The sequence below is a fragment of the Rhipicephalus microplus genome, chromosome 1 (genome assembly GCF_043290135.1).
Source record: "Rhipicephalus microplus isolate Deutch F79 chromosome 1, USDA_Rmic, whole genome shotgun sequence".
Classification (NCBI taxonomy): Eukaryota; Metazoa; Arthropoda; class Arachnida; order Ixodida; family Ixodidae; genus Rhipicephalus; species Rhipicephalus microplus.
This window is the reverse complement of record NC_134700.1, coordinates 168,427,502-168,449,840: the sequence shown is the minus strand read 5'-3', so window position 1 is coordinate 168,449,840 and position 22,339 is coordinate 168,427,502. Positions and strand designations below refer to the sequence as shown.

The 22,339-nt window shown below is 41.9% G+C and overlaps 1 protein-coding gene across 2 annotated transcripts in view; it reads left to right on the top strand.

The window, feature by feature from the left end:
- The window catches only part of LOC142802723 (5'-nucleotidase domain-containing protein 2-like), a 34,325-nt gene that overhangs the window by 3,059 nt on the left and 8,927 nt on the right, over positions 1–22,339 (top strand). For both annotated transcript variants that reach the window (XM_075887746.1, XM_075887749.1), the window contains exons 5-11: positions 1,445–1,535; positions 2,371–2,499; positions 4,241–4,298; positions 8,149–8,251; positions 11,464–11,565; positions 19,252–19,336; positions 21,775–21,915. In XM_075887746.1, the coding sequence (XP_075743861.1) occupies positions 1,445–1,535; positions 2,371–2,499; positions 4,241–4,298; positions 8,149–8,251; positions 11,464–11,565; positions 19,252–19,336; positions 21,775–21,915 (709 nt within the window). The remainder of the gene's footprint in view (positions 1–1,444; positions 1,536–2,370; positions 2,500–4,240; positions 4,299–8,148; positions 8,252–11,463; positions 11,566–19,251; positions 19,337–21,774; positions 21,916–22,339) is intronic.

The following is a 22,339-nucleotide window of genomic DNA, read 5'->3' as shown; positions in this document are numbered from 1 at the left end:
AAACTTGAGCAGACAATGACAAGAAACGTTCGCTTTTGCACTTCACTCGCCTGCTGACTTCAAAGACTGCTTCCAGTCATAGCACATGTTTCAAAGACATGCGGCAAATATCACCTCATGGTGGCCTTCACACAGTTACCTTGCTATCGCTTTGTGACGTTGTCATTAGCATAGTTACAAGGAACCATATGTATTGGGTAGCAGATACTCCCACGTCCCACAGTCACACTGTGTATGATACATACATACTCTTCAGGCGAGGACACTTCTCAGCTTGCATGCAAGACGTGTTCTATAGCAACACCGGTGTCCGCCCATTTTCACATTTCTGGCTTGCTAAAAAAGCGGCTTGCATTTCCTCCTTTAGTTGTTGACGCACCATAGCCACATTCACCGTCAAAGTATCGTGTTCGTTGTTCTTGAAATACATCATTTAAGCAGCAGAAATATTTCTTTCCAAGAAACTATAAGAAGGTTTTGACTGTTTTAGCATTCACTCATATGGCCAAGCTACCACCATATGAACATTGCATGCTATTTCTCGTGTCGAGCCAATCAGAAGCTAATGGCCTTTGTCGTCACTGTCACATCACATAACATGACTTTCCATATCAAAAATAGCTGATGTGTGTCACCGTAGTTAGAAATCAAGGTAGTTAGTCCCGTGAAATAAAATAACAGCTTCGATTCTTCGGCATAGCCACTTGCGCAACAATATTGGGACATTCCACAAGGCCAGAAAAACCGATGTAAAAGAGATGCTCAGATTGTGTCGCAGGGTCCCTTCAAGTAATGAGGAGCAGCTGTGATTTACATATGCAGCAATCCAAACTGATAAAAACTAGAAACTAACAGTGCTTTGAAAGTTATTAATATATGCTAGCTTTCTCATGTTGGTGTGTGCTGTCCTTGGTATTGTTCATTGCCTTTTATCATTCCATCTGTTGCAAATTGTGTAGAGAAAAGGACGCGCCGCTGTGCCCATGGTGAAGCCCCCAGTCGACCTCTTATTTATTCCGAACAGTGATCTAATTCCCCCGATGACGATAGTGTCGCTCCTCGTCTTCTACACAATTTGCCACACCATCATTACAATAACTCTTATCAGATTTCCCATCATCTTTTCTCACTGCACCAGCAGCTGGCATCTACTATAGATTTTCACACATTACCAGTGTGTTATCTCTTCGAAGCTGGTCTTATTTTAGAATGGCAACCAGCATATGCTTGTTGTAACTATTTAAAACGGTTCTTCTGACACATGGAAGGTGTGAAGGCAGAAGGTTCTCAACATTGCAGTGAAGTTACTCATAAAATGAGAAGACGACATGCTGTCTTTTATGTCATAGGTATAAGAGACACTATGATTTATGAATTTCATTGTAGATATGCATTTCTGAATGAAATGGATGTAGTGATCTTGTGAACTGCTTAAACTTTTCAGAGGCCTTACACCACTAAGCAAAGAGGAAGTAATCAATACCTATGGTGGATCATACATTCCCCAGTACATGATAAGAGGCAACGCTGAACAGGTGAGTGCATGAGTGTGGCATTTTCTAGCTCTTAATTATGGAACAATCTTATGAGTAACAGAGTCGCTTAGCTTTTACCTACAACAACAACAACAACAAAACCTGCTGTGCAAAAGAAGAAAGCTGTCAATGCAGTCAGCTACCCTTTAAATAAATTAACATTCGGTAGTGATCATATCATCAACATCTTTTTCAACATGAGTTAGTGTTGATAGAACTGCAGCCATTTTAAAGAAACTGATACTTAAAACAGATGTAATGAGGCTAGGACTTAAATGCAGTGCTGCACATTTCAAGCCCAGTACTCTGTCTTTTAAGGCACATACTTTGCTGCATCAACTTTAGTTAACTATCAAGTTATAGTATCAAGCAGAATGAACAGTTTAATGAGAAGTGTCAATTGAAGTGGGGATGTTCTGAAGCCCCTGAGACAACTCTCCGGCAAAGAAACGCAACTGGTATTGTCATATTTCGAAGTGCAAGGATCTCTATAGTAGAAATATCATCCGTTCACATTCTTATGCACCATACAACTCGGGAGCTGTAACAATATGCCAGTGGGAAGTAACTAATCCTATTAGTAATTTTAAATAGGTGGGTAGATGAGATTGGGAAGTTTGTGGTTATAAAGTGGCAGCAGCAAGCACAAGACCGAGTTGACTAGCAGAACATGGGAGAGGCCTTTGTCCTGCAGTGGGCATAGTCTGGCTAATGATGATGATGGTGGTGACACTCTAAGGTGTTGCGGATATGTGGTGACGGTAAACCCTGGTTTGTGCAAGTTGCATGATGCCTTTGATATAGAGGTCCTTCTGTCTGGCTTTTTTCCATGCAGGGAGCACGAATGAAGCAGCTCAACGACCTCTTTTCTGTGCCCGAAATCTGCCTCCTGTCGAACGTGACCGAGTATTTCGAGCGACACAATATTGCCTACAATCCAGAGATTCTCTTCTTCGATATTCAGGTGAGTATCATGGATATTTAAGTAGGGTTCTGGGAGCAATGGGCATCACAAAAAAAAAAATCAAATAGAAACTGCCTATTTATGGGGTCATGAAAAGAGGGGCATATTTAGAAGTAGCCTATTGCACTTGTACTGATTTAAAAATTGTCATCAAAAAATAATTTTGTCATATCGAAATTCCTAAAGAAATGACATGAACCTTTGCGAATAAGGCACTGACATGTACTGAGCCAATGGGGCCCATTCCCACCTGTGGGAATGGAAGTACATGAGCATCTTGGTACCAGCTGCAGTGTGCAACTGCATACTTCTGCCGGGAAGAGAGTCTACAACCAGTATGGTGGTAGTTTTTTTCCCCTGTCCTAATTGCCAGGCTTTTGTAGTTTTCAATTATACTGAGAAGATTTAATGGATATCTTGGCAGAGAAGACCTTCAAAAATAATAATTTAAACTGCACTAACAAATCAACATTCGTCAGTGCCATAAAATTTGCTCTTCAGGGCAGTTCGTAAGTCAGAAAAGATGCAAGGACTGAAGAAACACGGGTGGCAACACTGCCTTAACATTCCCATGCCATATTAATGTGGCGCTGTACATTTTGTCGCCATCTGCTTAGGCCTCGTTAGTTTTGTTATCCCTAAGGATTTACTGCACTGTACTTAAATAAGAGCAAAAGTCTGAACTTATCTATAGAAACTTTTACTGTGCAATAGCAGGCCTGAGATGTGAAGAAACATACTCGGAAATCATCACACTGGCATATCAGCACCAAGCCTTAGTGCATTTTTGCACCGTCCATTTTTGTAATGCCTAGGTGTACCTGTTCTTCACAATTTATCACGGAGTCTTAAGGATATCTCTTTTATGCCAGCACTCCTTCTCTTCTGTTTTTTTCTGTTTCTGGGATATCGTTAAAGACAGTTGAATTTCGAAAACCATGCTTTATTGTGTGTAGATAGCATAATGGACTAATATAACTTAGCAGGGGGGTAACTGGACATTTAGGGGTGGGGAGGGGGGAGTGCCATACTTCATGTATGTTCAAGTTTGCATTTGTATATGCACAGGTATATTGCCATATTCCTTCAAGTTTTGTTATCATCCCGCTACGCTCTATGTAATGTTTTGCACAAACTGCGCCTGCAGGGTTTGAGAAGCTTCGGGACGGGAGTTGATCTTTTTTTCAAGATCACGCACGTAGCGCGAACATTACCGATTATTCTGGAAGTTACGTGGCCGCTAGGGATAACGCTGTAATATTGAACGTCACATGTACAAATTCCGACGCGCTTTGCCGCTTGTAAGTTGATCTACGGCTGGCGCTCTGTTTGCTGCTATCAGTGCCTCTGTGTATCACTGTAATCTAACTTTTCGTTGACAGTTTGCAAGTTCGTCAAAGTAAACAGTTTGATCTTCGACCCGCAGTCTGCTCCCTTTGTTGCTGTCGGGACCATGTAACTATATAAACTTGCAAAATTTAAAAAATTTGGGGAGGTTTACACCTCCCCTTTTCTGTACACCATTGTAACAGCGAATTTTCAAAGTGGTCCTCGCTAATATCAGCATGTACAAGTTCTCTGTGTTCGAACAAAAAGTGTGAGATACAACGAAGGTATTTTCATATTGAGTGCGACTTGGTGGCAATCAAGTTTGACGTTTATGTTCCTTTGTGCCGCACTAGATTCAGTTGGTGCTTCTACAATATTTCTTAGAGATGTTTCTTCATTTTTTTCTTATTAGAATGCCATTTCAAGCATTCATCCAGTGATTCACAACACCCTCAATGAGAGCAACATCAGTAAGTACTGTTTCTTTTTTGCTGGTACTCAGTTTTCAGGTGATCTGGCAACACTTGTTGAACATGGTCAGAGAACATTGGTGACCTGCATCGAATACTTTTGTGAACACGTGAGCCAAAATGTTGCTGCCCTGCATGCAGCAGGAAACTAACAATATTGTGCCAAAACAGCAGAAGATCGCTTGCTCTCTTCCTAAAAAAACTGTGCAATCAGTCGGAAGTGTCAGACTGTCTTGGTGGAGACATGGCGCTTGTTGTTGGTACCAGGGCTGTCCATGTAAGAACCAGAAGCAATGGCCAGTACAGCCAAAAAATAAAGAAGAGTAAATTCTCAGTAGCATAGGTCCTGGCATGTAACGTTTTGGGTGGTGCACTGCCCCTTCTGCTGTTCCCCTCTGGCAGCTTCCAGCATACTAATGGCAGCAAAAGGAGAGAGAAAGTGTGATTTCCTGCAATAACTTCACCTATACTTGATGGATTTGAAATCTTGGTGCTGAAAATTCCCGAGGCAAATGACTTCCACAGTAAGGTCATTTTATGAAAATTCGGTCGGTGTTTCAGTGCCATATTCAGTCTTGCAAGGCTGTTGAGCAACAGCTGCAGAGTCATATGGGACGAGCAATCTTAGAATTCTCTAACATGGTGAGGTTGAGAATATGCAGAGTTATAGGAATATAAAAATAAAAACTTTCTAAGTATAATTTCATTTCATTCTTCCTTGATTTTGAAATCAATCCTGTTAGTTAGATTTGAGATATGAGTACCTTTACATCCACTATTCACTTCGTAGTTGCCCAAATTAATTCGTAATCACGGGCACGCCCAGCTTCACATTACTTTTTTTTTTTTGTGAAATGAAGAAATCGTCATTTAAGTTAATTAATCTCAGGTAGCATGAAAAAAATAGTAAATTTATGGTATTCGATTTCTTCAAAGAAAAATGAAGATTTATAAATATGAGACACTCATTAAGGCTATCAAATGCTTTGAGGAGGTTCATATAAATTCAGGCTAGTTCAGCAGAATAGCAAAAAGGAACTGTCGAAAGTATGCATTTTGAATGATAGACTTATCTTGTACTATGTAAAAAAAATAAAAAGATTATTCAAAACCAAAAGAAAAAAGTCCAACTGCTTAAAACTTTTCAAGCTGCTTTTAATACATATTATAGTAGGCACTTTTTATGCCAGCTCATGAGGGCACAGAAATTGGGCAAAGTATCCAATGGACGTACAGGTGAAGTAGCCACTGTGCACAGCCTACTGTATGATGTGCAAACCACTGCTGCTCGATCTTCCAAGAACAAGTTTACTTTCGAAAGAAGTTGGATGTATTTTTATATTCCTGTACTTCCTAGCTATGTTTGCGCTGCCGCATGCGGCCTTGATCACATATCGATGCAGAGTTTCTGAATGTTGTGAGGCATCGCAATCATTCGTTCTTGACCTTTACGCCACAAACCAAACTATGTCTCGGTCTCTAAGACAACTCACGAAATTCTTTATTTGTCTTCTTTTTTTTCTTCTGAGATGATCTATTGAACCTCCTAAGCCCCCCTCTGAAACCTTTCTGCAACGAACATGCTTTCGCAATGGCTCCAGGAGTCACTTTGTTTTCACTGGCTCTAAGACCGGCCAACCTTTGACCAAGCAATGATGCCATGTGATGACGTCGCAGTGACATCATGACAATGCCACAAATTTCGGTGATCTGTGATGTTATGATGACATTGGTTGCTGATGTCATTGCCTCATGATGATTTTTTACATCGCTTGTGTTGAAGCCACCAGCGTGAAACAGAGATGCAGGATCCCAGTTAATTTTCATGTTTGATAAGGCGTGTAAGATTTTTTCCTTAAACGGGCCCTGCAAGACTTTTTGGCCACGGTCAGAAAATGCTGTCGATCGGTTGTCAGGGCTCCCGAGAACACGTGAGCTAGATATAGTAACACCACAGCACTGGGCTTGGTATTCACAATGAATTCTCAAAGTCAGATGAAAATGGCTTTCTTTTTTCGCAACAATTGACGCTACAAGCTCAAAAATCACTCGTCACAGCCATTGTATCTTCCATTGGCTTATCTGAACATGGCACGCTGGGTCATTACTGGGACAGCCGCGGGAAGCTGCGACATGTCCACGCGCGCATGCGTGAGGAAAAGAAAAAAAAGTGGTCAAGGTCACCTCAAGGTAACGAGGCATCTCAGATGTATTTTCGTTCCCTGTGTCATTCCTTCCTACTAGCTTCCAGCACTTTTGTCGGGATAAAAGAAGAAAGAACGCAAGTGCAGTGTGCAACAAATCTGTGTAACTCCACTCGATCTGGACAGATCTTTATTTAAAGTTTTCGTGAGGTTATAAGCTCCTTCAGTGAATTCATTCCATAGCTGCTTGAAAAAACACCAGGCCTGCACTGAAGGCGCAGCACAGTCGCAGCTAGAAGAGCGGCCTTTCAGAGCCTTTTCTAAACACTTATTGGGCAACAGCTGCAAGCACACTTGCTGCGTACCCACTACAGCATTAATAATGATAACATTCTGGGTAGTAGGCTGGCATATGCTATGCTATCCTCTGTCAATCTTCTGAGAAGTGTGGTATCTGCTAAACACTTGCAAGGAATTTCGTGCCAATTGTTCATGCAGTGGCTGACGACGAGGAATTATGGCTGAAGTTGGTATGCGCCACAGTTATTAGGTGATCAAAAACAAGCTTTTGTAATGGTTTTGAGTGTTGGACAGCACACTCGTTACGCTATTCACATTGTGTGATGCCTGTTCTAAAAGGCTTCATTACTCATATTAACGCGATTCCTTTCCCGACATCAAGCCTGCCTGAGGCAAGTTTGTGAACAAGTCGCAAGCATTGGCGTGGCTCAGAGGTAGAATACTCGGCTGGCACGGAGCGGACTGGGTCCTTGCTACTAGGTTTTTTTTTTTTTTCTTATTTCGTGCGTCGTGGTTATGGACACCTGTGGCGGCGGTGGCGGACAACACCGGCGCCGCGCTTGATTCAAGGAATAATGGGGGCCAGTTCGAAAAAAACATTCTAAGTTTTTAAAACAACAATGTATACAGGAATAATACCAAAAGAATGACAACCAAATGAAAAATAAGACGTCATAACAACGTAAGCACAAAAAAACCAGATTTGCATCTGTCGGGGTGCACTATCATGTGCACTATCGAAGCACATTTGAAGTGTAATGCGTGACGACGACAATGAACAGAGTGAGATTACACAGAGATGGGGCATCCGCAGAGCGTACTCTCTCTCTGTTCATTGTCATCCTTGCACCTGACACATCAACTATTCCAAATCAACACAACCAGTCTTCCATTTCTATTGAAGCAGGTGCAGCAGTTGAAAAATTAATGGGAATAGTAATATTTCTCAGGGCTTCTTACGTTTTGTTGTAGGTGTGTGCTCTTGCTTGCTCAGATGTGCAACATATGAAATGTGAGGAGAGGAACAGGCATAAGCAATGAAGCGACAAAGGCCATTCGTTGGTCTTGCTGTTCTATTTTGAACTCTTCATTGTCTTTTTATCCTTTGCACTAGCTGAGCATGAGCGCCCGAGCTCTGTTGCCGCTTTTTGTCAGTATGCAAGCTACTATTCAAGTCACATTACCGTATTCTTGTGATTCTGACAATTGGCAAGGGTCTCTATGCTAAGTTCCTAGCATGTAGTACATCAAAGTTTAATGCACAGTTGCCTGCAGTGCAAAGGACTGTTATAAGCAGATGTGGTGCATTTGGAATCATTGCTCAATGGTATCATATGAACTTACCTTTTTTGATGTAAAAAAAAATTCTGTTGACTCACTCCCTGATGGTATTTTTAATCCCGCAGGTGACTACTTAGAGAAGCGAAGTGAACTGGTGACGTTCCTAGAGCGGTTAAAATCAGCTGATAAGCAGATGTTCCTGGTTACCAACAGTCCATTCAAATTCGTGTAAGTGGACCTCGTTCTTTTTGATAAAGCTATATTTTTTCTTCATCTATAATCTGGAGCACAACTGTTCCAGAATGTGGTGCTTCTAGTTTACATTGACGGTCGAGTTACTTTTCTGCTTCAATTTATAATTTGGAGGTGTTTAAGTTTGTGCTTGCATTGGTGAGTTAATATTTGTATTTAGAACAGTACTCTTGCTGCCGCATGTTTACATGTTGTGACACCAAAGGGGCTTTAAGGCATTAACTATTTTGTACTATGCCTATTCAAATCAATCACCGGTGATTGACGCTTTGGTTCGTTGTTTTTGGCATGTTAAATTTGCTTCTCATGGACTCAGCACTTTCTAGTGATTAGTCCAGCCACTCAACTTTCAGAACCAATTAGAATTTGCCTGTTTTGGCAACATAGTGATATTTGAAAGACGTTTGCATGAACCAATGTGCATGTGTTGGAAAAATGCACTGGGCTGGCCAACTTGACACAAATGCATGCCCCTCGTGATTATGCTACAGTAGCATCGAAGGTATCTAATCACAGGAACCTTTGCTAGCCAAATATTGAATTAAAGAGTCAGCTTTGCAATTCGACAGTGTTGAGCAGTAATAATTGCTAGAAATTTATGCCAGCTATTTTAAAAAGAGCTGTTGCTGAGAGTCGGGTAAAAGTTTTCTCACAAAAAATATTTCCGAAGGTCCGCCGCATGTTGGAAGTATCGAGTTGGCCTTGTCAACCAGTTTCCAGCAGCTTTGGTTTCGCTTGTATCGCTATATCAAACACAGGGTCACATCTAGTGTCACTAGTTGCTCCTTTGGCGTCATCGTCACGTGTGCATAGGCGCGCACCAGCCCTACAAAACAAACGCACTGCTCCAAACTGCCTTGCAACCACACCTGGACTGAGTGTGAACGAGCTTAGAATTCATGGATGACAGAACCTCACCTTCAAGTCTTGCAGCGACGATATTCTGCGTCAGCTTGAGACATCCACAGCCGTTCATGTTTTTTTTTTTTTTTATGACCTCAAGTTGTGTTTTTCACTTCACTTCACTTTATTACCTTAAAGACACCGGTGAGGGGGTATTACATATGGCGTGGGTTAACAAATGGAAGTTACAGAGAGTGATCTTCTGACAAACAATATGCATTTATGTTTTGCGCAAACGTTGATGAACACGTGATGGCTGCAATGTCATGGGGAAGGCCATTCCAGTCCACTGCTGTGCGAAGAAAAAATGGGGCAGCAAAAGTAGTAGCGCGTGTGCGTGCGATTGAATAAGGATGGGTCGTGCCGTGAGATATGCGTGTTTGTGGGATGATGTAAGGTGCTTGATTGAGGGAACTGGGAAAAAATTTGTGAATCAAACAGAGGCTGGCGATGCGGCGACGCACAGAAAGATGCAAGTGCATAGCTACTGATTTTCGTGCACAATTTTATAGCTACTCTGGTTATGCGTGAGGTCCATACTTCACGGTGCACAGTGTGCTGGCAAGGCACGGTGTGCTGGCGCCGGATGCAGAGCTCCTCTTAACGACAAGGAGGCCACCGGAGCACATCTTGGTCCTGGCTAGGGAGCAGCGCGAAATGTATTAGAATTTCACGCTATATCGTTCTTTTTTTATTACTAAATATGCTTACATGCATATACAGGAACGCCAACCTATGCCGAGTGAGGTAGCTCATGGAAAGAGGTTACGCTAGACGAAATAGCAAAGTTCATTGGACATCTGGTTTATAGAAGTATTATTCACGTCACGGGTATCCATCTATATTTGAACATTTGGAGGCTTTAATCACAAAAAAACAAAAATTTTTGAGAAAAATGTACTAGTTCGCTTGTTTTCCCAGAAAAATCAAGTAATGCTTCAGAGCATGGCATGAGTAACGAGGCAGCACCCCGGTTCTGATTTTCTTTGTCGTGTGAATAGAAACATTTTCTACAACATTTATTATCTTTGTACTGTTCCTGGATTATTTGTGTTCTAAATGTATATTTTGAATTTTCTTTGTCTGAATACTTCTGCATTTATATTGCTTCTATTGCACTGTTTATCAGCTGGGAACCATAAATTATACAATTTTCACATTTTCATTTATTCCAAAATATTTTCCGCATCCTACAAGATACATTTTTTGGAAAGAGCATTACATTTCGCAAAATTTGGCATGCTGCAATGCGCCCTGGAGTAGTTTTCAAACAGGCAAAAACAATCTTCCCGAGACATACAAAAAATAGCCATTATCATGTGGTAACGAAAGAGTTAAGCACTAATTTTCAATGTGATACTGTTGAGCTGAAGTGATTAGTGAAAGTGTTCCATCTGCCTGGTCAACTTCACGGCATGGTGAAAGCTTTACGGATTTCCTAATTTTTTACACTAATTGCAATATGGGGCTTACATAACTGATACGATTGATTGCTCAAAGTGATGTTGCTCAATGTAATGTAAACTACGTGCATGGAAAACTGTAATTTCTAATTTGCTAATCATGAAAGATTAGCTGCTTAGCTTTTGAATTCATGTTTACATTATGCAGGATCATGAGAATTTACACATTGTAGCTGGAGAATTCAGTAAGATGTATTCGCTTAGTACTAATGTTTAGGATGATGCCAGTTTCGAGATGATTACCGCAAATTGTGCAACAAATGGGCATTTTGTAAATATGTAAGGTAACCACCTTGCTTTTCAACAAGTAGCTTCTTAATGATCACACCATAATCTTGATTTTTTGTGAACTCAGTGGCTACAATTCATAAATTGTGATTTTAGTCAATTATAAAGTTAATGAGTCTTTTACATCTTGTGACATTTCTGTGTGTACAAATGTTGTCTACTGCTTTGATTATACAGGCTTAAAACCTACAATAGCACCACCACCACAAGCAATTCAAACAAATTATAAAGAAAGACCCTGTGTCATGGAGTAGCTAAACATCCTTCAGCTGTGGCTGTTCATGTAAATAGACATTATTGCTACTAGCAGTAAGCACATATAAGATGTGACGTACAAAAACCTGTGTTCAAGGTGAAGTAAGACAATTCGCTTCCCATTCATAGACTGTTGGTCGTGCAGTTTTCTTTTAAATTTATTGTAGACTAGGTACATAATTTACGTTATCAAAGGAGCTGCTTGTGCTACCTAGGTTTAAACATTTTATGCTGATGTCGTCATACTCAGGTCAGTTGTGTTTTTACTTGTCTCTGCAGGGATGTTGGCATGCGATACATGATTGGTCCTGAATGGCAGGATCTCTTCGATGTAGTCATCGTCCAGGCGAGAAAGCCAAAGTTTTTCACCGATCAACACAGGTATGACTAGCTATGTTCGATTCTCCTGTTTTTCACAAATGTAGTGTATTGCCCGATGAGAGCTATTTACACGGGCACGCTAAATTCTGTGTGCCAACATGCTTTTTTCAAATTTCATGACCTTCAAAGAGCCACAGCCTTCTTTATACAGCTACACACCTGAAACTGCAGAGCTGCTTGTTAGCACTGATATTATGAGATGCATAAAAACTACAAAGAAAAGGCTTAATTTAATGAAAGCATGGAAAAAAAATCATGGCTTAAACATGCAGATCTTCTGTAGCTTTATGTACATATCTTTGTCAAAACTAAAAGAATATTTGGCAGCTGCGTATCAGTTTGCCATTGTTCATGTGAATGTATTCTAGTATTAAGTGTAAAAGGAGCTGCTTGATGGAAGGTATTTCTCTCTCTATATTTTACTGAATGCAAATAGGAGTTGACTACATTTAGAAGTGTACTAACTCAAAATTCGGATATTGATATCTATAGTTCAGCATTAGTATGAAGGCTTGCATATGATTCTGTATTGATTAGAGGTCTTTCCCCCATGCCAAATGCAATATTCAGTCTGCCGGAGCCACCAAATTCGTATAACGCTCTTACATGCTACTGAAAACACTTGAGCACGCGGTTTATGCCATAATTTGCTATGTTTCCTGATAATCACTGGCTTTTGGTGAACCTACAGAGTGCTCATTCGCCAGTAACTAGAATATTTGGCCTTTGTTATTGGCGTCTTCCAACAACACTCCATGCTAATTTTAGCGGTGCCCAGCAAAAACGAGTTTCACAACTTTCACAGTATTGACACGGTAAGAAGAGTGTCATCATTTTTTGTTAGCACATGTTCCTTCTCATCAGATTATGCGGAGATTATTGCTTCCTGTTTATATTTCTCTCTACTGCTTGCTGTGCACGCTTTTGTTTCTCTGAAGATAGCCAAGTCTTCTTTTTTTTTTTGCCTGGTTTTGCACATAGTTTGCACTAGACGATTGCTGTACATCAGTCTTCATTTTTTTTTATTGCATGACATGGACATAAAAGGATGGTTCAGCATGAATACTTTGACAGCTTTATCAAAAGAATATTTAAAAACCTCTTTACTTGTTTAAAGTTTTATTAAGTCATTACCTAATGTAGCAAACAATAAATGAAAGTCTTCCTAATCCGCTGCGGCCTATCTACATTCGTCTGCACGTCAGAAATGTGAGTGAGTCATAACTCGAGAAACAAATCACATGTCGAGTTTGTACAAGCAAGTACACCACTAAAAATTATCCTTCTCTCTCTCTCTCTCCACACACACACGCACACACACACACACACACACACACACACACACACACACACACACACACACACACACACAGTGATTACTAAAAAGACACGTTTTTTTTTTTCATTTTCTCTTTATCATTATCACTTTGTAAAAATATCACGCTTTCACTATTAGCTCTTTCACAATTGATTATTGTGGAGTTTCTTCCAAATTTTTGTACTGATATGTACCAAGGCTTAGTACATATTTTTGCTTCTCCAACAAATGCTTATGCATCCAACAAATGCTTATGCTGGAATGCTTATGCATCCAAACTTTACTTTGGTGTAGCTGTCTGGCAAATGAATCATTAGGAAATTGGCATGTGTTTTCTTTTTAAACTATGTGACATTTAAAACTGTTCCTGCAATTGAATTTTAATGCAAGAACTAAAAAAACAGTTTGTGGTGGCTAAATTCTGTCCCGTTCAACCTGCCTCTTTAGGTGGATTGGGACATAACTTGGGAGGAGTGGGATGTATGTAGGACAATGGCTTAAGTGTTTTCAGCAACGATTAGCGTGTATTTTTCGACGGACAGTTTCATGGGAATCTCTTCGGCGGACGATCGTTCTGCCGCCCCTTCGTCTGCAAAACGTATGCAGAAGGCAGACAAAGCGAGAAGAGGAATGCACCGGAGAAAAAAAAGCACAAAATACGTAACATAGCATATCCACGAAGTGAATGATGATGAGTGGGGGAAGCAGTGGAATTGTTCGGAGTTACCATAAATCACCCGTGGCATTGGCCAATCACGCATGTCAATGAGTGACAAAGTGGTATGGTTATATACAAGGTGTATTGGTCATAAATGGTATGTTGTGTTGAGTAGTGAATTTCACTTTGCCTTCATTAATACTGCTTTGTGAAATCAGATCTACCCTGAAGTTGGCAAAGACGAGGTCTGCGCACATTTTCTTGGTGGTTGTTGGTTGTTTCCAGCCATGCCAAATGCATCGTCGAGCATATCGCGACATCATATACTGCACAAGCCAGTCGTTGTCCTTGATCGTCATTGCTATCATCTTCATTGTCATTGATACGGTGCACGCCAACGTCGTGAACAAAAAGGCCTCGACCTTAAGGAGCTTCGCCCCTAAAAGAACATGGTGGCACTGTCTGCAGCGAGAGCTGCCCACTTTGAATTTTTAAGCTCTTCATCGTGTGTTGCATGGGCTGTTGGTTCAAGACTGACACTTGTATTTGTTTCAGGTTTGCGTTCGAAAGCTTTGCCGGTGTTCGGAAGAAAGATGGCACAATACGATTTTGCGTCGATTACCGCTGGCTTAAAAGATTACCCGAAAGGATGTGTACCCGTTGCCACGAATTGATGACGCATTCGACTGCTTGCAAGGAATGGAGTTTTTTTCTTTCTTGGATCTCCGCTCTGGCTACTGGCAAGTGCCCATGGCTGAAACTGATCACTCGAAAACCGCATTTGTAACACCAGATGGATTGTACGAATTCAGTGTAATGCCATTCGGTCTCTGTAACATGCCCGCCACCTCTGAACGCATGATGGACGGCATCTTACACGGTTAAGTGGCACACTTGCCTCTGCTATTTAGATGATATTGTCGTTTTTCTGCCAGATTTCCCGACCCATCTACAATGGTTGCATCAAGTTTTCACCTGTGTCCAAAATGCCGGTCTCCAGCTTAACTTGAAAAAGTGCCTATTCGCCGCTAGAAAACTAACTATACTAGGCTACGTCATCTCCAAAGAAGGCATTCTTTCCGATCCTGCTAAACTTCGCGTCGTATCCGAGTTCCCGAAGCCTACTAACCTGAAAGCACTGCACACCTTCATTGGCCTATGCTCCTATTTTTGGCGCTTCGTTCGAAATTTTGCTACTGTCATCGCACCTCTCAATGCACTCCTCCAAGGCGACAACGAACTATTTACTTGGTCAGAAGCTTGTGACGATGCGTTTACGACACTTCGACGCCTGCTTACATCTATACCAATTTCGCGTCACTTTGCTCCAAACGCACTCACAGAAATTCACACTGATGCTAGTGGTGTCGGCCTTGGTGCTGTGCTCGCACAACGTGACGATGCCAACGCCGAATTCGTGGTTGCGTACGCCAGCCCTGCACTCACAAAACCTGAGACCAATTACACCGTAACCAAAAAAGAGTGCCTGGCCATCATTTTGGCTCTACAGAAGTTTCGCCCTTATATTTACGGTCGTCGTTTTGACATCGTAACAGATCACCACGCTCTGTGTTGGTTGTCAGACTTCAAGAACCCGTCAGGTTGCCTCGCTCGGTGGGCCCTCCGACTCCAGGAATACGACATCCATGTCGTATATCGTTCTGGCCAACAACACTCTGACGCTGATGCCCTGTCACGCTTCCCACTCATTTCAGACGCCAACGCGTCTAGTCACAGTCACGATATTTCGCCACTTGACATCTTGGACATGTCCTCGGAGCAACGAAATGACCCATGGATCGCCACAATTCTAAACTTTTTGTCTAGCCTTTGACCACCCCGGCTCCACGAGCCCTACGGCGCCAGGTGCAGCATTACACTATCCGCGATGGTCTTTTATACCGCCGTAACTACCACAACGATGGCCGCACATGGTTATTGGTCATGCCCCGCCATATTCGTCGCGATCGGTGCTCGGCTTTCCACAATGACCCTCATTGTGGCCATGGTGGCGTGCTCAAGACGTACACGCGCCTTCGCCTATGCTATTATTGGCACGGAACGTACAGCTTCGTCTGCAAATACGTCTGCTCATGCCTCGCCTGCCAACGACGCAAACCAGTCTTGCACCTCTCCACAGCGCCTCTCCAGCCGCTTCCCCGCCCAGCCCACCCATTTGATTGCGTTGGCATTGACTTGTACGGGCCTCTCCCATGCACTGGCGCTGGCAACCGCTAGATTGTCATCGCCGTGGATCACTTGACAAGATACGTCGAAACCGCTGCATTACCTGCCGCAACAGTCAAAGACGTTTCCTCGTTTATTCTATGCAGCTTTGTTCTCCGCCATGGCGCCCCTCGTGAACTGCTCAGTGATCGGGCCATGTATTTCTCTCAGACGTGTTGCAATCACTCCTATCCGAATGCAGAATTATTCACCGCACCGCTACCGCATATCACCCACAGACAAACGGATTAACGGAACGATTTAACCAAACTCTGGGTGACATGTTGTCGATGTACGTTGCGTCAGACCACTGAAATTGGTATCTTGTTTTTCCGTTTGTCACATTCGCCTACAACACCGCCTCCCAAGCTACCACCGGATTCTCACCATTCTTCTTGCTATACGGCTGTGAACCCGCTAGCACCATTGATACGATTCTACCATATTATCCAGACATTAACAACTGCCAGCCTATGTCTGCGGTGGCTCACCACGCCTAGAAATGCTGACAACTGGCCCGTTCTTTCACTTACAACCAACAGTGTCGCCAAAAACTGCGTCACAACTCCGACATCTCTCCTGACCCTTTCACTGTCGACTCTCAAGTGTGGCTTTGGGTCCCACCAGTTGCTGCTCCCGGCCTTTCGTCTAAGCTTCTTCCAAAGTATCACGGACCCTACCGCGTGGTTGCACAGACCTCTCCTGTTAATTATGTGGTTGAACCCGTTACGCTATCTCCCGACCTTCGTCGCCGGGGGCGGCAAACAGTCCACATTAACCGTCTCAAGCCGTATTATGACCCTCTGTCCTCTCTCTAGGTTGCTAGGTTAGCTACCTCTCAATACCGGGGGTTGTTGTGAGGAAGAAGATACACATGCGGAAGTGCATTGTCATCGCCTGGCTCGCTCGGCTGTTCGCTCCCTGGCTACGCTTTGCCTGCTGCCCCGCCGCGGTAGTCTAGTGGCTAAGGTACTTGGCTGCGGACCTGCAGGTCGCGGGATCGAATCCCGGCTGCGGCGGCTGCATTTCCGATGGAGGCGGAAATGTTGTAGGCCCGTGTGCTCAGATTTGGGTGCACGTTAAAGAACCCCAAGTGGTCGAAATTCCCGGAGTCTTCCACTATGGCGTCTCTCATAATCATATGGTGGTTTTCGGACGTTAAACCTCACATATCAATCAATCGCTTTGCCTGCTGCTGGTGCTATCTTCCCGATCGCTGTGTACCTCAATAAACCCCGCAACACCGGCAACATATTTATGATGAGTTGGCCTCGTTTTCGACAGCCATACTCATTTTCTCGGAGCTGTAGGCTTAGCGAGTGCCTGTGTTGCTGAAACACGGCCTCGAAGATTTGCGGTAGCTTGAGTGCTAAGAAGTCCAAGAGGCCTAGCGAAAAACACGAGTGAGGAAAAAAGTTGTGCCTTTTGCCAGACCTACAATAGCATCCTGGGCTAAATCTGCTGTGTGAAAAATAGCTTGGCATTTTTCTATTGCGAGGTAAACCAACCCGGCATGGATGGCACAAAAAATCCGTGACGCCTAGTGTAGTGATGCACTGTCCACTGCAGAAAAGACGAATTTAGTCTGTCGAGTGGGTACACACTTATAAGTGAATAGTTCAACATTAAACATTAAGAGGGGCTGCACAAATTTTGGTGCACCGATAGTTTTTAATACCTGAAGCTTCATGATGATGTTCATAATTGGTAGTGTCCTCATATCTTTCTTAGGAAAAAAGTAAAACTAAGAGCTGTTTTTTCTGTTCTGCTCAAACTGTGCACTCACTTTGACACGTTATGACTGCTATAATTTCTAGCTGTGTAATAAATGCCAAGTTTTTTTTTACTAGATCTGACAGGAAAAGCGTGGCCTTATGTCACTTTAATATATTTGTTTAAGCCAGTTGATTTCACAAATGTCTTGGCAGTCATTATCAAAACCTGACATTTCCTTGTCAGACTCGTCAAAGGCAACAGCAAGTGTGTGTTCTTCACTTGAAGAACATCAGTCCTTCAGAAAACACAATTTATTTTTTAATGGTCTATGGCGGCAGTCTTGACTGTGCTGCACTCTTTTTTTAATACTGTCGTGAATGCTTGTTCAATTGTTGCTTCCCCAATGTGCATGTATTGATGTTTGTTGTACCTTTTATTTTTATAGGATAGGAATCTGACAGTGTACCTCCCTCAACTCAATTGACTTACTCCTCCCAAACTACTCTTCTGAAAAAAACTACATTCAGCAGCTAAATTTCAATTGTAATGCCTGAACTTTTCCTTTGAAAGAGTGCATCGCTGATGTGTGTTTTGGGGAAAAAAATTGATTCTAGCATCCAGAATGAAGCTGGAAAATGAGAGCGTCACAATTGTGATAGCAGAAACTTACTTTTTATACGTGAAAATGGTGACTTCCAGTTACAGAAAGCTCCATTCAATGAAGACGCCCGCCATTAAAGCCATGCAATCGTTCAGTAAGCACCTATTTGAAATGAGTCATTGGCTAACATGTTTGAAGTAACTGCAAGAGCGATAGACGTGCCGTCCCATTCCTCCAACTGTGCCAGACCTCCCAACTCTCCCCCACTGTCAGAGCTAACCTTGCATAAATAAACTTCAAGTTTCAATTACTGCAATAACTGTTGTGTGCCTCCCTCTATACGAAAATTTATCCAAGTGGAAAAGCTATGCCTTCTCTTTGTGTATAGTATTTCTTATGTAAAAGAGTGTGTGTGTCCATTTATTCAGAATTATAGTGTTACTGCATTTGTGCATTCACATCTGCACACTGATGTAAGGTAGTGCTATTTTCCTTTTCAATAAGGTGTCGGTGAGCAAAATGATTTCTTTTTTACAATGTTCCTGCTGTGAAGCCATGTCCTTGCAGAGTATGTATACTAGGTAAGGTTGTGAGAAAAATAGGAGTTGGCAAGCTAACAGCCTTCTCGAAACAAGCCTGAATATCTATGCGATGAATCCTCAAGCATCAACAACAACAAAAAAAAACATCAATATACTCGTTAACCTTTAAAATCCAGAAATTCACTTCATTTGAATAAGAGGCGAACATTTTATACTTTGTTTCCTTCTCAGATGTTTAAAAATGTGGCTTGGTTTCCTGCAGTCATTGAGTTGTAGTGATTGTAGATAATTTGCTGTAACTGATTGTTCATGTAATCAAACTATGATGACCTATTATACCATAAGGTAAAGGTAGTAGCACTGTTTCACCTGTTCTTATTTTTATTTCTCTTTGATTTTATCTGTTCAAATAAGTGCTGAAGCACGCAGCTCACCTGAAATGCAGAACTCATAAATGCTAATAATGAGAGCTAAAGACCATGTGTTTAAAACAAGGACTCTTGTCAGTTGATCAGACCAGTGCATCCACCACAATTCATGGATGCTGTAAGCTCAAGTTGGCTCTCACGCGACCTTTCACTTTGTGCAAGTGCATACATTCTTCACGTGCGCCTCCTGTTTGCAGACCGTTTCGTGTGTATGACCCTGAAACGAAGAGTCAGCTCTGGGAGCGCGTCACCAAACTGGAGAAGAACAAAGTCTACATTGAGGTTTGTGCACGTGCTGTGACTTCTAATGAACATTGTAATTTGGTCTTGTTAGTGCATCACTACAAAAGCATTCGGTGATGAAAAAGGAGCATACTGACATAGAAAAGTTATGGGACATTCAGACATCACGAGATCCGGCAACTTTTTCTTCCCAATATTAATCGACACTGGTCTTCACGCGTCACATGTTCAATGAAAAGAATAATTCAATAAAGGAGTACCTACTCACACAAAATTTTCAGTGCAAGATAACTTGTGGTGTATGCTTGTGTGGACATGTGTACACCATCTGCAAAGTATAAACTATCGAATATATTCGATAGTTTATACTTGAATATCTCATGACATTGGCAACAGCTTCTTTGTAACGTAAACAACCAACAACCACCTGCAGCATGAATTTATGTTGGCTGCTATTCTTTTTGCAAGCACTCTCTCTTAGCAGACTTTCTCAGTAGAAAGAGGGAGCCCCTCCTTGCACTGTAGTACTACAAAGACTGGCATCCTTGCTTTGGCAATGCATATTTGTGGGTTATGCTCACTGTTCACAGCATCCTAGTACAGGAGCGCCCACGGTGCCTTCATTGAAAAGATTTGTCAACTGCAACTGGATGCTGATGTTCAAGTGGTTTTGTGTTGTAGCAAGCTATATTTACACGGAAACCACTCTGGGTCCATCATCACTCGGTGCTCTCTTCAACTGAAACTACATCTGCGCACTATACAAATTTTTTGGCATAATGAACTGTCGTGCACTCAAGCAAACAAAGTTTCCAGCTGGCTCATTAGCTGCTTATTGCAACAAAAAGAACAGGATATAAAAATTTTGTGTCAGTGTTTCTTTAATATACTAATAGCAATGCTTATTTGTTATCCTTCTGCCGGGCAAGTATCTCATGATGTAACGTCTGGGATGTCGAACGTTGATTGTTTTCTGAGAATGAAATGTTGATGGAAGTAATCCTTTTTTTCTTTTTTTTGCCCCTGGATACTGTGCCTGGTTTCTGACTTCAAGCAGCAATGTTAAGGAATGTGTTGATCTTGTTTGCTCTCCTGGCACACCTTGATTTAGCCATGAAGCGTGTTATGATGAGACATGAATGTGAACAAATACTGAAAGCACTTGTAATGGTTACCTCCAGCACAAAAATACCTACAATCATTATATGATCTCATGTCCGGCAAAAGCACATACAGTCTATGTTGACATTGGTCGGGAACACTTTATAAGTGTTTGCTTCATTGCACCCATGTTGTTTTAATATGGCTCCTTCAAGTTCCTTTTACAGAATTGAGTGGTGAAGGTGCTGGGCAAAGTGGGTTTATGTATTTGAAGGGGCTGGATGGAAAGCTTGTGCCATAAACCACATCATTCTTCTCATGTTGGCAGCCCCATTTCTGTTGTCACTACTGCCGCTTTGCCAGCTTTGATACATTGCAACAATAGCACTGAGGTTCATTTGCATCCAAGCTGTTGTACACAATATCTAATCAAAGATAACACGTTCTCAAGGAAAAAATTTGAGCTATACTGCGCCAAAGCCACTTTCTGCGAGTTCATTAGCTTGTTCACTTGCACGTTACACATCAACACTGATTTTATGTCAGGCTCACTTCATGCACCACACCTATGAGACATGCAATTTCGCTGCACACACACGCACTGTGGCTTGCAATTTCTTTGCTGAAATGGTGTCCTTCTAGCTCTACATGTGCTCTACATGCAGTGTGGCTTGCTATTTCTTCACTGAAGTGGCGTCGTTCTAGCTGTACATATGCTTTGTCTGAGATTTGTGGTCTGTACAACACATTTAAAATGCACGCGAACACGAATTTGCCAGCAGAAAGGATTTGAACAACTCTCATACTGTGAAGGGAAGTTAAACATGATGTTGAGTTGACTGAACAGCAACATTGAGTGCTTCACTTCCTTTATTATTATTTTTTATTTCTTGTTGTAATACTGCTGCTGTTTGATGTGTTGACAGAACTGATTAGATCTTTCATAAACACACAGATACGTAGCACACTTTTTTCCGACTCGTGTCACATTTCTTGCTGCAAATCTTGTTCCTCAACTTGGATTGAGGATGGTGCAGTTAGCCATGGAAAAAAAAAATGATAGTTGTAAAAAGAGAGCATAGTAAGTCAGAGAACAAATGGGTGGTAAGGACATCTTAGTCGAAATGAAGAAAGGCAAGGCATGTAGCGAAAATGCTAGGTGATTGCTGGTCACTAATGGTAGCATATTGAATTCTAAAAGAAAGAAAGCATGTGATGGGATGGCAGTAGGCTTAGTAGGCAGATGAGATTAAGAAATTGGTGGGGATAACATGGCCACTGCAAGCGGTTAATTAGTGAAACATGTGAGCGAAACACCTGTAGTAGGTGAAGTCAGGCTGCTGATGATGATAATGATTATCTTTTTCCTCATCCAGGGCACAGTCACTCAGCTGCAGGCCATGACTGGTTGGTGTGGCAACAGTGTGCTGTACTTTGGGGACCAGATTTACAGCGACCTTGCTGACCTGACGCTCAATTATGGTTGGAGAACAGGAGCCATCATATGGGAGCTGGCAGTAAGTGTCTGCTGTCACATTAATGTTGCTGCTCTCACTGACAACTATTTAGTTTGAAAGCTAGAAACGGTGGTCTACTAATGTGGAGCGCGGCACCACTTGAGAAATCGATACAAATTGTCACAGGTATAGTATACTTTTTTTCACTGTGCTAAAGACGGTACTATAACAAATTTCTCATTCTATGAATGCTCTTGCACTTTACAGGAATCTTCAGAACCGATTTGCCATCTTATTTAAATTTACGACATTGCCATTGCTCACACATTTAAAAATTATAAGCAGCTGATTGTACTGCAAAAAGGAGTCCTATGGGAATTTGAGGGTTATCATAGGCCTTTGCAGAACTTAAGAATGCAGCCTGTTTTTATGTACTATTACAATGTACTATTACAATGTACTATTACAAGTTAATGCAACATAT